At 37.3% G+C, this 16364-nt stretch overlaps 1 protein-coding gene across 4 annotated transcripts in view; it reads right to left on the minus strand.

The window, feature by feature from the left end:
- Positions 1-16133, minus strand: part of FRMPD2 (FERM and PDZ domain containing 2) — a 60741-nt gene extending 44608 nt beyond the window's left edge. For 3 of the 4 annotated variants that reach the window (XM_032445605.1, XM_032445604.1, XM_032445606.1), the window contains exons 1-3: positions 4566-4778; positions 3660-3786; positions 1936-2067 (exon numbers count right to left, since the gene is read on the minus strand). In XM_032445605.1, the coding sequence (XP_032301496.1) occupies positions 1936-2067; positions 3660-3786; positions 4566-4763 (457 nt within the window). In that variant the 5' untranslated portion in view covers positions 4764-4778. Of the gene's footprint in view, positions 1-1935; positions 2068-3659; positions 3787-4565; positions 4779-5272; positions 5339-5523; positions 5682-6322; positions 6452-15949 lie in introns of those variants that run through there. The other variant, XM_032445608.1, reaches the window with a different exon arrangement.
- Positions 16134-16364: the final 231 nt, after the last annotated feature.

Consider the following 16364-nt stretch of genomic DNA (forward strand, 5'->3'; position numbering starts at 1 on the left):
CACAGTTATCTGCTCACACTACTTTACATTTTTTTGTATGCATGTTGTGACAAGAACACATCATTTCCCTTAGTTTTCTCACTTTTATCTGTTGGGACAAGTTGGCTAGTTTCAGTGGCCAGGCTGCCATGCTTTGATTACAAATCCAATACATTCCTACAGTTTAGGGTTAATATGGAGGCTTCAGAGAAGTTGCTTCTGTAGTTGATTAATTCGTTATATATTAAGTGAGCTTCTAAAGTCCAGTCTGTATAGAGATACCGATCTTTCTTGATAATTATGTTCTACCAGATGGTAATGTTTCTATTAGCAGAAGAAGAATTTTTTTTAATACATTATCTCAGGCAATAATGTCTGTGGAAAACAAGTATTCACATTAATGTCTTCTTCCTGTATTTTGGGTTTTTTTTATAACATTCTCAGTACCAGCAGCTGCCAGTGGTTTAGTGGAGACTGAAACACACACAGGTTTTCTCTGGAATGAGCCTTTCCCGAGTTTACAACCAAAATTTAAAAAGTCTTTCAAAACAATCTCCTGAGATGACTGACATGTATGAGCCTCAGAAGGACAGCTTTGGTATCTTACAGGCTTTTATTTGCTGCCATTTAGAATGCAATTCTTGAGCAGCACCTTTCACAGGAAGAAAATATCAACAGAAGCTGCATGGGTAGTCTTGCCATCCTCTTCTTTGGGACAGAGGGGTGAGAGGTGCTCTACTTCTTTTTTTTTTTTTTTTTTTCCTGGGATATATTCTCTTTCTCTTTGTAGATTATCTCCCAGCAGACTTCCAATTATGCAGCGTGCACCCAAGTTTTCTGCTCTGTTTTTGAAGAAAATTAATCCTTTGAAATCAGGCTCTATGCCTTTCATTTTTGCCTAGTAAATTTTAAACTTGTCAAATCTGAAGGAGAATGGGTAATATGTTCCTACAGATTTCGTGATAGTCAGCAGCTATACATCAGAAACCAAAATTAATGCTCCCCAGTGAGAAAAAGCAAGAAAACTCAGCAGTTATCTGTTATTTATGGCATCAGTGAACTTAACAGTTGGTGTGCATACCTTGTAGCATGATAACTAATATGGTAGCTGCTAGATTTATTGCCTTAGCAAATAAATTTCTGGGATAAAAGACACAAACATGCTAGAGAACACATCTGAATCCCTGCCACAGCAGGAGAGAAGACTGGCTACTAATGGACCCTGACTGATGTCTACAACAGTGTCTATGCTGAAGGTATCCTCTGCCAAGCAGCTTCATTCATGCTGTTCCTGCCACAAAAGGGTTGAAAATACATCTGAAATTCCAACCTTTGTTTCTCTAGATAAAGTAAATCAGAAGAGCAGCATAGCAACCTGGCATTTAGCACAATGAAAACAATATACAGACCAGGAAATATACAATAGCTTTAGGACAAAATGATAACAAAACAAAAAGTGGTTTGTTTATTTGTTGTTGTTGTTAGTTTTTTTTGTTTTCTCTAGCACTCAGTTTTAGTTCCTTTGTTTCTGAGTGGACCTGAGGAAACATTAATCCCCACCATTGAAGTGTCAGATATTTTTCAAAGATTCAACTGATTTCAGTGCAGCAGCCTTGTCATTGCCATCACGTGTGTATGTGGGGGTAACTTCATGGTATCTCATCTATTTCAAAAAGCCAGGTGGCAGAAACATGCTGTCAGGCTTTGTCTGTGATCTGCTGAACAGTTTCATCTGGCAAAGAGGCATAAAGGAAGAAAGAGGTGATGGTGCTGCCTGGTAGGACACAGGTAAAAAGGAATCCAGTATAAAAGGTTAGCCCCTGATACTTAGTCAAACATACCTCCCTAGTCATGAAGCTACAAGGGCACTTGGCAGTATGTTGGTAGTTTCATGTTTCAGGGGACAAAAAGCAGAGTACATAGTTAAATAACCATAATCCTTCAGGAAAATCTTACCTCTTCTTTGTCCTCGGTTAGACAGTATCAAAGATGTACTTTCTGAAATGCTATTAGTGTCACTGTAGTCCACAGACAGTTGTCTGTAATCTTCTGTTGACCGACTATAATTCATTAATCTGGACCCTTTGTCTGGAAATAGAAAGGAAATGTGGTGAATCACACACTTTGTTTATAAATCATTGTATTTCTGTGATAAATGACAGCATAAATAGCAATTGGCTCGACTAATTTTTACGTAGTCCTTGTTTGTCTGTCTTCTAACCCTGACTTCAGTTCCTTAAGGATGGAAGAAAGTTTGGTAATGTCATTCTACCTCTGGCCTTCCATAATCTTATTCTGTCTCAGTTGTCAACCATTCCAAATAAAAAAAAATCTAATATATTAATTGTATTCTGCACACTTAACTGAAAGTTTGCAAAGACAGTCAACCTAGAAAGAAGATCTTCTTTCTTACATTTTGAGAACCAGAACCTTCAGCTGTAAGCTATTCTTTCTGTGTGTGCTAAATGGATGGTGCCTAGGCACAATCCATCATCAGAATTGGCTGCAAAAATTTCATTAATAATAGTCTGGGACTGTTCAGCCTGGAGAATACAAGACTGAGGAGGGATCTCATCAATATTTACAAATATCTTTAGAGTGGGAGTCAAATGGATGGGGCCAGGCTCTTTTCAATGACATGCAGCAATAGAACAAGGGGGGATGAGCAAAAACTAGAATACAGAAAGTTCATAAAAACATGCAAAAGAACTTTAGTGTGGGAGTGACAGCGTACTGGGACAGGCTGCACAGAGGCACTGTGGAGTCTCCTTCCTTCTTTGGAGACATTTGAGATCCATCTGGAAGCTTTTCTGTTCAAAGAACAGTAGGGAACCTGCTTTAGCAGTGGGGTTGGACTCTATGACTTCCACAGGTCTCTTCCAACCCCTATGGTTCTATGATTCTATGATAAAGAAGTAATCCTAAATGTTGCTGTTGCAGCCTGACTGTTCTTTGGCTGAGATTTATGTTAGAGAACAGTCTAATAGAGATAAAAAAGAGAAAAGATTTAGAAGAAAGAATTAATCTGAACCTGAAATCTATACTTAGTTTCATTTGGAGAATTACTGAGGGATAATAAAATCTTGATTTTAATCAAATGAAGTATGAAATCAGTGTATGTTGGCTTATATATACGGTGAGCAGGATTTGGCCTTCTGTCTTGAAATTATTCTAGAGATACATGTGTGAAACTACAAAACATGTTTTGAATAGAGAGGTGAAACTAAAATCAAGAAACCACAAATCTTTGAGTAATCAAATGGAAAGATAAATATATCCTCTTTAATGGCCACAGGATATCATCACAGAATCCCACTCTCAATCTTTGAATATACACTGAAATGTAGAGAGCAAAGAAGCAGTGCTGAAAGCACTTTTTTTTTTTTTATATATGCAATTTTTATGCAAACTGCTTTAAGAGTCAAATATGTGCAGGCTGATTTGTTATCATTGCTTCACAGCCTTCAGACTACTATTCTTTAAGAAAATAAGGAACAGAAATGCTGACTTGCCTCAGAGTCTTTCCATTATTATATAATTTAAATGTAAAGCAATAAATATCCTATTCAACACTACATACAATCAGAGCAACATGAAATTAGACAATTCATCTAGCTTGGGAGAGAGTCAGAAAAAGCTGTTGTCCATATTAGGTATTTCAGACTAGAAGTTTGCTTTACCTTGGTGAAAATTCATCTGGGAGAACAGTGGTGAGGTGTCTGGGATTTTCTCATGTAGTCTCTTCCTTATCACATGACTTCTATTAAGCTGAGAAGCTGTACTGTCTTCAGTGGCTACTCGTTCTACCTAGAAAACAATGGTACTGCAAGTCAATGTCATGTGATATGTGAACTTCAGACACTCATTGGGAAGTGATCCTTGCCCTTTGCTAATCTGCATTTTGTAAGCAACTTCATTTTATTAGGCAGGCTTCACAAAGCAGGACTGACCTTTGACGGCTTTATGTGTTTGTGCTAGATGTGTTTAAGGGACATCCTTTGTTGCAGTGGGAAATAGAGTAATAGCACAAGGGAAAAAGTCCCCTCAGAATGCTAAGGAATACTTGTTGAAAGCAGAAGAAATACTTGCAATGTGTTTCAGTTTCATTCAACTTGTCAGCAAAAATTGTTTGCTGATGTTTCAGATCTTCAGAAAAAGACTCAGGTGCTCACTTATTAAGACTTCATAGTCAGGCAGGTTTATACTGTAAACGTTCACCACCAGATAAGGAAGTTACACGAAACTCTCAATGTGGTATAAAAGTGTTTCCTTTAAATATCACAAAGAAAGTCTGAAGCCAAAGTGGTAATGGGAGAATCTCTCTAATGTGAAGTCCATACATTGGTAAATATGAAGTCTCTGTTGAGGTTAAGTTAGTTTCAGTTATTAACCAAAGGAAAGAAAATACTGCAAGATTAAAAGCTATAATTTCCCAGGAGTGTGGGGTGAGACTTGATTTTGCTGCTTCTTTAGCTCGTACACATACTCACTCAACTTACTGCATAGAAGCCTAGAAACAAAGCTTACTTTAACTCATACAAGCACTCACTGAAAAGGAGATCATTAAATAGGGGAATAGAACCTACCTCAGTGACACTTCCCAGGACAAACTGAACCATTTTCTTTATGTAGGTATTTGCTGGTAAGGAAGAAGTTTCCTTCTGATGTGCTTCACATACTTCCAGAATTGACTCAGGAGAAAGTCTTTTATGTGGCAGATCTTCACACAGTGTTAGCAACAGACTGTGTAATTGGTCACTCAGCTGGAGGGACTGAGTCAACATGGAGGTACAATTAAATCACACTTCACAGTGGTCTGAAATCCCAGGTGTGCCACACATTTTTGAAAAGATTGTGAACAAGCAGGAGCTGCAGTTTTACTTAGCAATAGTATGTGTCCGGAAATTTTTATTCCATCATCTCATCCATTCAGCACATGGGAAGCCCTACCTATCTCATTAGGGAATTTCTCATTATGGTCTTTGAATAAGTAATCTTTACTTTCGAAAGAAAAATAAAATTAATCTTAATACAAACAATTCTGCTTTTCAGAAAGGAAAAATAAAGAAAAAGAAAGGAAAAATGAGAGTCCTAACTAAATTCCTTATCTGTATGAATTGGTGTATTTTATAAAGTCTGTGCCTTTATACAAGCATTCCAATTAGCAATAATCCTTTTAGTGGTCCAAAACTAATAGCCACTTTTACTGAGACTTCACGTTACACTTCTCAGTCTTTGAACATACCAAGAGTGAGATAGAATAAAAGAAAACAAAAATGTTTATATTACTGGCCTGGTTTGGAGGAACCTGATAGTCCACTGACCAATAAAGGGTCATTCCTAAGGAATACACCAACATCTGTCAAAACAGAAAGGGAGACCCTTTATGAAATCTTTATACATATAAATCTTTCTAATTGTAGCCAGATTTGTTTAACATGATTAGAAACAAATTATGACAGTAGATACTTGATACACTGCATTAAACCTCACAACCTTGTCTTCACAATGTCTTATCAAGATCTTTTTTGTAGTATACCTCACCTTTGTTAGCCCAGTGCGCTGGTTTCTATTCTGTCTGTGGAGTAATTCTGGTGCACTGAAAGGGATAGCTTCCGTCTGAGATGCATTGTTTTGGAAGAACAAATTTCCTTCAGTAGACAGAAGTACTGACCACGGACAAATCACACAGACGGCAGGGTCTGAAAAATGTTAATGAAAATAACGGAATTCTTGTGGAATTCAGTGAGCTGAGAAAATCTGTCCCAAAGTGCAGCTAAATCCATCACTGAGGCTTCCCGGAGATATACTCTGAAGACTGTGTGGTACACTAGATACTTAAGAACTGATGATTCAGTCAGCCTGACATAGTGGCCCACTCCATTAAAATTTGGTTGTTAATATAAGTTTACCCCTCCAGCTATTGCAGAAGTTACGTATCACTTGCTTAAAAGTCTTTTACTGAGAGATTCTAGCTGGCACTGCACTTTCTGTGTCTATGTTATTCAGAAATCAGAAAGGAGAACTCTGTTCTGTTCCACCAACTATAGCTCTACTTTGATTTATTGCTGATCTGTAATCTAGAAAGAAGTGGCTGTGTGAAGACTTGCATGTTGGCACAGCAATTTGCATGCAAACCTAGCTGCACTGAAAGATTTCTCACAAGTATTAGAAATGGGCTATAAGTGCTATTAGTGCCTCTTGTCTCAAAAACAAACAAAAAACATGAGCAAAACAAAACAAAACAAAACAAAACAAAAAGAAATGGAAAAGAAAACAAAATTAACAACCCCCTCAAAGCAATCATCTAAATACCAAAATAGCTTATTTTTTTTCAGCTCACCTTTGTGAAGGTCTTCCAGAAGCTGCAGTGTGGACAGGTACAAGAGTGCCCATATATCTTCTTCCTCCAAAGGGCTTCCTTTGGCCCACAGGACCTCGGCTAGTGTTGCACAGGAGCTGCTCATACCTGCTGTAATAGAAAGCAGATTTGGACCAGCTAGAGTAGTCTGAAATGCTTGTAGCAAACCACACTGCTTACAGCTGAGCCCTGTTCTCATTTTTTATGTGAAATCATTTTTGAACCACCCTGCTTCTTTGATCACAAGAGTCTGGAATAATTTATCGATCTTCATTTGAGTAAGAGTAAATAAAGCAGGCTGCGTGTCATATTTTTCAGCCCTTTCACTCATTGTTTCACAACATTATATGGGGCAAATCATTTTTACTCAGGAAATCCTTTACATTCTGTTCAGACCTTATGAGTGGTTATCTGAATGGAAGGGCACTGATTTTGCTGCTTAGTTTGGTGTTCTTGTCTATAAAAACACAACTGTGATAATCTAAGAGAAAAAGGATTGCAAAACAAAAGAGATGCACTGTAACATAGAGGACTTACAAACACAGTTCAGCAATTATGTTTCATTCATTGCTCATCAGGTTGATCAGTAAAAGCTTGTAGTCTTAATGGATTAATTGATAGAACATTTTCATGGTCTGACAGCTAAGACTTGAAACTTGCTGTTCATTCTTACTAGCATACATACAAAGTTTCTGAATTCCAGTGAACCAAATCAAAAGGTAATTCCCTCCACATGCCACTGAATAGCAATGCAGTGGTTCTCAGAATGATGTCCACCAACAGGTGCATGTGAATTGGTGTAGTGCAGGAGAATGTTGTTCCTCACTATCTCCGTGTTTTTTCTCAGCTGCAATGAAGCATCATGTTATTTAGAGGAAGGCAACCTGCACTGAATCATAATTTAATATCTTACTGATTGGAAGAGTATTTTTCCAGTCTTAGGTAACTGGAGCTTTCCCTGTGACTTGATGTGTCAAAGCTTTTTCTCCTCAGAATGTTTTACCATACTAAGTATTGTCAAAGAAGGTTTTGTTCTTCATAAATGGGCTTCATATTTCCATTTCACCTGTTTCACATTTTAGTAATGTACCAATCTTGGTATAGCTGCTCTAGGTCTGCACATCTGAAAGGAAAACTTAATCTGGGGTTAAAATTTGCTGACAGTTTTTGTAATTAATTTTGATTTTGCTGTTGCTATCCTGTAACAGTGATCTACACTGTATGCTGTACAAATAGAGGCTTAATGAAAAAAGTAGGAAATGATCCATCCATTGCTTTGTGAGGTTGTCATTTTCTATAGACCACTAAGTGATGATACTTGAGCCCAGAATGCTGCTGTTATATTATAGGATTGCAAGTGCGACTGTGAAATAACTTCAGTCAAAGTATGAAAACACATCTTCCCTCCAGCATTTCTTCACCCTCAGGACACAGCCCACTTAATGCTCCCATTTGCTCTCTGCCTGCAAGTGAATTTACTGTGTCTTACAGGTGATTGTTTTTCTGTCTACCATTTATTATGCAGCTTTCAAGGGGTCACTGCAAGAGCACTGCAATGTTCTGCAGGACCAATATGTTGTCGATTAATAGGCATCTTAGACTTTTCTTCATGGCGTCTTGTCCTGGTTCACTGGCTTCCACACAGGGAAGCACAACACTGGAAGAAGGATCCCTTGTTGCAGTCACTGTGGGATTATGGGCAAACCTAGTGACATTATAAACAGTACCAGAGTCCTAATTTTAGCCTGTATGCCTTCAAGAGATAGTAAAGCTTCTTAGGAACCTAACCTTAATTAGAAGAGACAGACAAAGCTTCTTAATCTAAGCCATCACCATCTCTCTTAATAATAAATAACTGTGATAGCATTTCACTTAACCCCATGGTACTGGGACTAAGAAATCAATTCACGTCCCCAAAACTAGAATCTGTGTGCCTTCACCATATAACTAATCCACCAGCCTATACTTGCTGCTGTTTTGTTCAAGGTTGTATTGGAATAAGAAGTACTGAAACCACTATTTCTAAGTAGCATAAATTAGTCAAACTAGCAGTTATCTGGAGTCCAGACTTTACACCTTTATAGAGACAAAGTGAAAAGTGCAGCTATATCAGAACTGTTAAACCTTGGTAGTAAATGTTTTTCTAAGGGTAGATGTAGTGTCTCAGGCCACAGCTGAGTGTTAACTAAATGAATTCTGCTAGTAACTCTGTGCAAATTTCTTTTAAAACAAACAAACAAACAAACAAAAAACCAACATATAAATGATTAAGCTGTATGGCTGTGGAAATACGAATCTCTTTAAAGTGTAATAAATTACCGCTTTAATATGATGTAGAGTTAAGTGGTATGTTATTTTAAAAGCAAATTGGCAATTGATTTTTAAGCACATTCAGAATGCCCTGTAATCGTGGCTGTATTTTTAACTTCTGCTTTTCAAGAACAGCATGATGTGATGTTTCACAAAAATGAAACCATGAATGGTTGGGGGAAAAAAATGTTTTTATAACCAGCCTAGGCTTTCGGTATGATATGAGAGTATAAGTGATAAAAATATATGATTATCATTGTAGCACTGTATGTACTGATAGCATTTTAATTCATTAAAAGTTGTGATCCAGAACCAAACAGTTCTGACCTTCAAACTAGCTAACAGTGTTAAGGCAAAGCAGACAAATCAGGGGGCAATGAGGAGACAGGATGCTAACCTTTCAAAAAGGGACTAGCTTGTTCAAATCAGGACTTGATTGTCACTTGGCTGTAACACTACACATTGGGAACTTATGCTGGATCAGAACAGCAGAATGCAATCACCCACTTTGGAATTAGGCCAAATTTATAGAGGTTAGTGTTTTAGTGCTTGGGAAAAGTAGCAAAGCTTTCATTATCTGTTTGTATTAGTCTATGAGGTCAAAGGCAAATCTTCCATTGACTTCTACGGAAGAAGGTAGAAGTATCATTAATGCCATCCAAATGGACAAATCAACATAAACAGTCCCCCCATTCTCATCTTTGCAACAAATAATAATTACATAGGCAGCCTCAATTCAATAATTTTCCTCTACAAAAAATTAATCTACTCTCCTGGCACAGATATGAAAGGTGAGGCTAACCCATCATTTTGCCAAAAACATCTACCTGTCCATGACATTTCATATTGTTTAACCTGTTTTGGTATATTTTGTTTTATCCTATATTCAATCCTTCTTTCAAGCAGTAATTGAAACTTAGTGTCAATGAAAGAAATGGAGTTGCTTATTAAAGATGATGAACTACATCTTTGCATCTGAATTTAATACTTAATAACAGTCACACAAGAGCAATTTTATATGCAAGGGTCACTTAATGTGCAATTTGGCTTCATTCTATTTGGCAGTCTTAGTAAAGCGTAAGTGAGCAACTTTGCTTTTGTCAACCTTAATCTTTACTGTTGCTGTTTTGTTGACCATATAAACATGACAAAATGAAAAGGGGGGCTGGGGAAGAGGGTAAGGAAACTGACTTTCCATTGTCAAACAGATTTATGGGAATTAAACACCCACGAGGGAAATGGCACATTTGGATTCCTAACTGAATGACAGCCATTTCTCACAGAAATCTATCAGCAGGAATTTAGTGGGGAATTTGTTCAGCTGTGAAATCATTTTCTGCTGAATCAAAGTATTAATCCATTACCTGGATGACAGTGAAAAATGAGATGGAAAAGAGAGATCACAGGACAAAACAGTGAATAAGATGGTGAGGAAGGAGGAATAATTTTTAGGTTCTGGAAATATCAGATCATTTTTTTTCTAGTGTACTTTTAAAGGCATGAAACAAGAGTACATTTGCCCCACTTAGGCATCTTGTAGATAGAAGAACAAAGGATTAAACTTGGGCAGGAGCCAAGCATTCTGTGTACTGAAAACTTTCTATCACAGCAGAAATGCCTTTCAATTTTCATGGTCTGAAAGACGTTCTTGTAAAGTTCTTGCCTTCTGTCTGGACATCCAGTTCAGCTTAGATATTCTATCCTGAATAATGCAAAATACATGGGTATCCTTTTCAGCTTTTAAACTGCTTAGAGGTATAAAACGTGGTAGATTTTGTAAACATCTGTGCCTGAGGAAATAACATTTCCTGTATATGATCTGAACATAAATATCAATCAGAAGCTATCCACTAGGGGAACTAATTGTTTTTGGCACGAGTAAGCCATTGAGAGGCCACACAAAGAGGACCTGAGACAAACCCAAGAGGTTTCTACTCAGCCTCTAAGCCACTGAGAGTGTGAGGGGATGCTTGGAGTGGCAGACAAGTTGGACAGGGCTTAAGGACTCACCTCTTCCATTTGCACCACTATACCTAGAAAAAGTTGTCTGCACACAACAGTACTTGCAACCTGGTGCAAAACTACTGCACATGCCACCTAAAGTTGGCTGATACTGATTTTGCTTCATTTAAACACTACACTGAGTGGGAGTATCTAAATCTCCATTCACCACTTCCAAGGACAGCATCAGAGGCTAGGAAGTATTTCTTCTACACTGTATTGAAGGACATATCAGTAAAACTATGCATATGTCTAGGGAAAGCTAATCTTTAGCCATCAAGATATAGATAGTATTGTTCTTAGCTTTCTCCCTTTCTGCTGTTGTTCTCCAACTCCTTTGCTATGTCTAGCAGTCTCTGCCTGCCTGTCTAAAATCACCTCCTATAAGTGACTGAGTAAAACTAAGGGGACACAAGCATGCTTCAGTATAGCCCATGGTAAAACTTGTATTGGTGGCAGAAAGATGAAGTGGGGAAAAAACATTTTAGAATCCAAAACTTAACCCAGAGAACCTTGGGTTCTTCTGAAATACACTTAGCAATCTGGTTTTGAATCTAAACTGACCAAATGCCAGGAAAGCTGGCAACTTGAAGTGATGTTTTCCTTGGATTTTAGAGGGCTAACAGACTGACTTTAAGAGCTGAAAATGTTTGGCTGTTGTGTATCTTGTCTTATACCTAAACCTCTGCTCTGGAACACTAACTCTCAACCCCTGCAGGCTGAATCAGGATCACCTCTTTCTTTATGCAGCTCAGAGGGAAGTCCTTACGGCACGGAGCATGAAGAACCATCTGCTATGGTATTGTCAGAGGTCCCACAGAGCCTGTGGTTAAGTCTTTGTGTACCATGGCCCCAGTGTGAAATCCTGATCCATTCAATTTTATTGCAAACTCCTATTAGCAGTAGTGAATCTAAGCTTCTGTTCACTCTTCTGTCTGCATATGGGAGTAGGGAAGATCACTAAGCGTCAGCACTTATAAACATACCCATTAAAGGCATATTTCTCAAAAGTACATTGTTTCAATGTTTAGTATTTGAAATAAAAATCTTGATTTTTAAGAATATCCCCAGTTTCAGTTATGCAAATACTATGAGTTCTCTGGCATATCAAAGTGAGGGCTTTGAGCTAGATATAATCAGTGTATCTATCTTATCTCTTGGTTTTCCTCTGAGATTCCAGCCTTCAAAGATTAATACCTTATGGTAATGCTTCTTCCCTGAAGTGCCTTATGTTTAAGAGAAGCCCAGTGATGAATTTATACCTTTACATCTTTATGTCACAAGAGTTCAGAAACTTCAAGAGGGGTAGAAAATTAATTGAAGACCAGAAGTGAATTAAAACACAAATAACACAAATAATATTTGACTAAGGGTAAGACAAATGCTTTTTAAACATTGAATGTTCCAGGTACCCAGAGGAAAGATCTTACAGCCCGTCTCAGGACTTGCCATTCAATAAATCAAACATGGAATATAAAATTAGAGGGGATTAAAATTGACCCAGTTTTAACATTTGAATGAAACTATGGTTTTAAAACCATCAGCAGTAATTCCGCAGTAAACCTGCAGAATTTATGAATGGCATCTCCTAAGCCCAAAAGTCTGGTGATGTGGCATGATGAAGGCAGAGCAGTTCCTGTAGGCACAGCTGTGGGAGGAACAGCAGCAGCAAGCATCCACCCCACTGCTGACATAGACCTGGGCCAAGGCCAGAACCACCACCCTGCTTTCCATGGGAAGTGGCTTTGGAAAGATACTTGCATTGTCTTCTCCCACAAAATTTTATGCACTTAATTAATACATACTTATAACACGTGAATGTAGAAAATGGTTTTGACATGAGAAAATTGTCCTAGTGTGTCTACAGATTAAATGTTTGATGGACAGAATCATTTCTGGATTGAGACGACTAGGAAAAGGTAATCAGGAGATACCAAGGAGGCACTGAATGCTGGGACCAAGCTGTCTGTCAGTAAGGACCCTAACCTGGTTTTGTTTTGCAAATGATTCATAACAATCTATAATGCAAAAATGTGCAATTGGCTACAAAGGAAAGATTACTTCAGTATGTAACCATGATATGATGACCATATTAAAAATGCTGTGAGCTGTTGATAGTGCCTGACACCATCTGCTGTGTTGGTGGCAGCTCTGATTGAATACTTCCAGCTACATTTAGTGCTTGAGGAACATTACTCTTATAAGAAACAAACATGTGCTTATCAAAATAAAATATAGAAATGATTTACTAAGAAATGACAGCTAAGTATAGAGCTATTATAGGCACTATTCATCTATAATGTTTAAAATTGAAAGCCCAAGTAAATGATGAAACAAAATACATTAAAGCACAGTTAAAATCAAATTAAGGGAATGTTTATCACTATCAACAAACTAATGACTGTTACTGATAATCATATACAGGGGAAATACAGAAAAGCTGTATGGAAAGTAAATGTAATAGCTTAATCATAAATATTTGAATACTTTAGAGGAATAAAAGGAAGCGATCTATGAATATTAGGTGCACTTCCTGTGTACTTCTATGTTTTCAAAGCCTGTCTTAAACTCTGATTTTCTGTGTGTTCATAATACATCATAGGTCCACTGCAGTAACCCTTTAAAAAATCCTAAGTCAATCGTTGATTCATGCTATCGTTTATATGTTAATATTTTTAACCTGGAAGTAAAGATAACAACCAGGTAAAAAGCTAAATAATTGGCAATTACCTTGCTTAAATACAGTTTACTATACTTCAATGCTACTTCCTATAAAATATGTATATTTTTTAGGAATATTAAAATTTGAAAGAGACTGAAAAGAGTGAAGATCAAGTTTAAAATTCAGTTCAATCACAAACTGATTTATTTGCATACGTACCATATGTAAATTGTATTCTCTGACTCACTGTACAATTGTTGCCATGATTTTTGAGGGAATACATTGAATTCTGCATACCAGGGAGATAAATTCCATTAAGTGTGAAATTCAGCTCTGAAATATAGAGCTGAAACTTACGGGATTTTAATTTGAATAAACACTTTAAATAATATTAAAAGTTTTGGTTCAGATGAAGCAGATAGGTGGAGCCAAATCTGTAAACGCTAACAAATCAGAAAGGGAGTTGCCCTGTTGCAATGTACAACTTCTCATTAGAAAGATGATGCCTAAAAAGTTTTGCTCTCATGATACAACTTTCATCATATGATATATTTTCATCCTCTAGTTTCAATTAGTTTACTTTATTTCCTTTCTAAAAACATGCACTTTAATCACTAGGAGAATTAACCAGACTATTAGAAAATATTCAGCAATCAAGGGGGATGAAATTTCACTTCTGAAGAGAGCCAGATATCATTGCTAGGAAATCATAATCTTCTCATAGACTGGTTTTTGAAAAGTCTCATCCTTGAAGGGGAGAGCTGAAATCTGAGTTCTGCAGGGTGTGCCTACCCGTACTGATTTCCACGAGCTGAATAGTAAGGGTGTAAAAATAGATGTAGGTTTAGTACAAGAACTATGGACACTGTTCCCCAAAGATGTAGTGCCCCCAGAATGTTACTGATGCCAAAGGAAAATGTAGCAAAATTCAATACCATATTGAATCAGGCTTACAGGACCAAATTCCAGTTTCCTCTTTCCTTCAGTGGGAACCTGCCTATGAATTTCCAAGAATATTATGCTGTCTGCAGTCAGTATGCAAATAGACACTCATTCAATAGAAATGCATAAAATCATCTCACTGGATACATGTGTATTCAAAGGAAAGTGGTGCTATGTTTGCTTTTGCTAAGCTTATACACTCTATCATCTCCACCCTATCTGACGTCAAACCCCAAGGACCTCACAGAATATTGATCTGAACTACTGCCATTCCTTCATTTTTTTTATATACTTTTTATAAAAGCATTCATTTTACAGGAAATCATAATTCAACAGTGGCCTAGAACTGAATCGAAAGCTATCTATATTGTGATGCTTTAAGGCTTAAAGCTTCAAAGACATGCTGTCTGCTGCTGCAGTTCCAAAAATAGTAGGACAGTAGAACTCAAACACCATGGTAGAATTTCTCTTTTCTGTTTATTGGCTTACGTCCCTTTTTAGGCATTATTCTCTGCAATGAGGCAGTCTGATCCATTGGTGGAAACTGGAAACAAAGCGTGAAATGATAATGCTGAGGTTAAAAGGTACCAGCCTCACCCTGAAAAACCTGAGCCTGCTTAGCCCTAGCTACTTCACATGCCAAAGAAAAATGAAGTCCCAAGCACTGAGATTTTAGCCTATGCTCCACAGGCCCTACAGAGACTCTCCAGAGCTTCTCAAGCAAGTTATTCCTAGTGTAGTAAGTACTACTATGGCTTGCCCACAGTTAATAGTAAGGTAGGTAAACTGAAAATAGCCTCGGGGTCCTGAAATTGTCACAGTTGTACGCTTGTCTGCAAAGATAGCCAAATCTTCTGAGCTTGCTGCTGCTGACTGGTTCTGTCACCTGAGAAAAACATTCTTTCAACACATTGCTACACATGATGTGGTTTTCTATCTGTGCTTCAGATGTAAATAGTATTTGCATTTCTCCAGAGTTCAAAGCATGTGAAAAAACTTCCATAAAATAAGGATGCTTTTATGTTTGAAACTGCAAACTGTTAAGCGAAGACTTGACTAGAAACTGAAAGCAATAGAGTAGAAATTAGGAAACCAGTTTCCTAACTGAGACTCTTTAGTCCCAGGTTGTAACCACTTGAAACATGTCTTTCTGGGCTTGGAGACCAGTGCTGTTTTTTGTTGTTGTTTTGTTTTTTTGTTTGTTTGTTTGTTTTTCTGTTTGTTTTAATGGTACTCTGTGTAAATCCATTAATATAAAATGTATTTTAACAGTATTTGTAGAATCACATAAGTTGTGTTCTATAGAAGCAGACTTATCCTTGCCAGAAAAGCAGAAACAATTTATCTGTTTCTATGTCATCAATACCTTCAGTAGAAAATAAAAATAAGCTGAGGAACTCTGTACTTTCATGAGTGAAATTCTGTCACAAGTGAATGTCTCTGACTTCATGAGAGAATGAACACTGATTTGCTGGAGCAAAATCTGACCAACCAGCTATTGCCATTCTTAACACAGTCAAGCATCTCTCTACTTGGAACTAGCTAATGACTTGAAAGAAATGATGATAGAAGTTTTATTATAAAAGAGCAAACAAAAGTGTAAATATTCAATGCTGCTCTACAAAGCAAGAAGATAAACACAGTAATATTTATTAAATTAATAATGAGATTAAGTGAAATATATAAGAACTTACCTGCACAAGATGGACAGATGCTGCATTCAGAAAAATCTTTAATCTTCTGTATTTTTGACTGATAGCAATTGTTTAGTTCTTCATAATTTTAAACTTCACAACAATCATATCCAGGACTTCCTTGGTCTTCTGTTTTTTGCTTTCTGTCCTGCTCTCCTTCTCTCCCTCTCTCTTTCTGCCTTTTGCTCTCTCTCTCTCTCTCTCTCTCTGTCTTTCTGCTGCTTTGTTTATATCTTGTAACCAAGCACTGTATGTTCTGGCAAGTGGCTAACCAAGTAAACAGTAAAGTTCCTTCTCACACTTGCAAGCCCAGCCTAGCAGCACCTGGTCTGAAGTTGAAGGCAACATCATGGCTGCTGAAGCTGTTTACACTCTCTGTTTCTTTTTTTCTTTTTCTTTTTTTTTTCCTGATAAT

The sequence above is a fragment of the Coturnix japonica genome, chromosome 6 (assembly GCF_001577835.2).
Source record: "Coturnix japonica isolate 7356 chromosome 6, Coturnix japonica 2.1, whole genome shotgun sequence".
Lineage (NCBI taxonomy): Eukaryota > Metazoa > Chordata > Aves > Galliformes > Phasianidae > Coturnix > Coturnix japonica.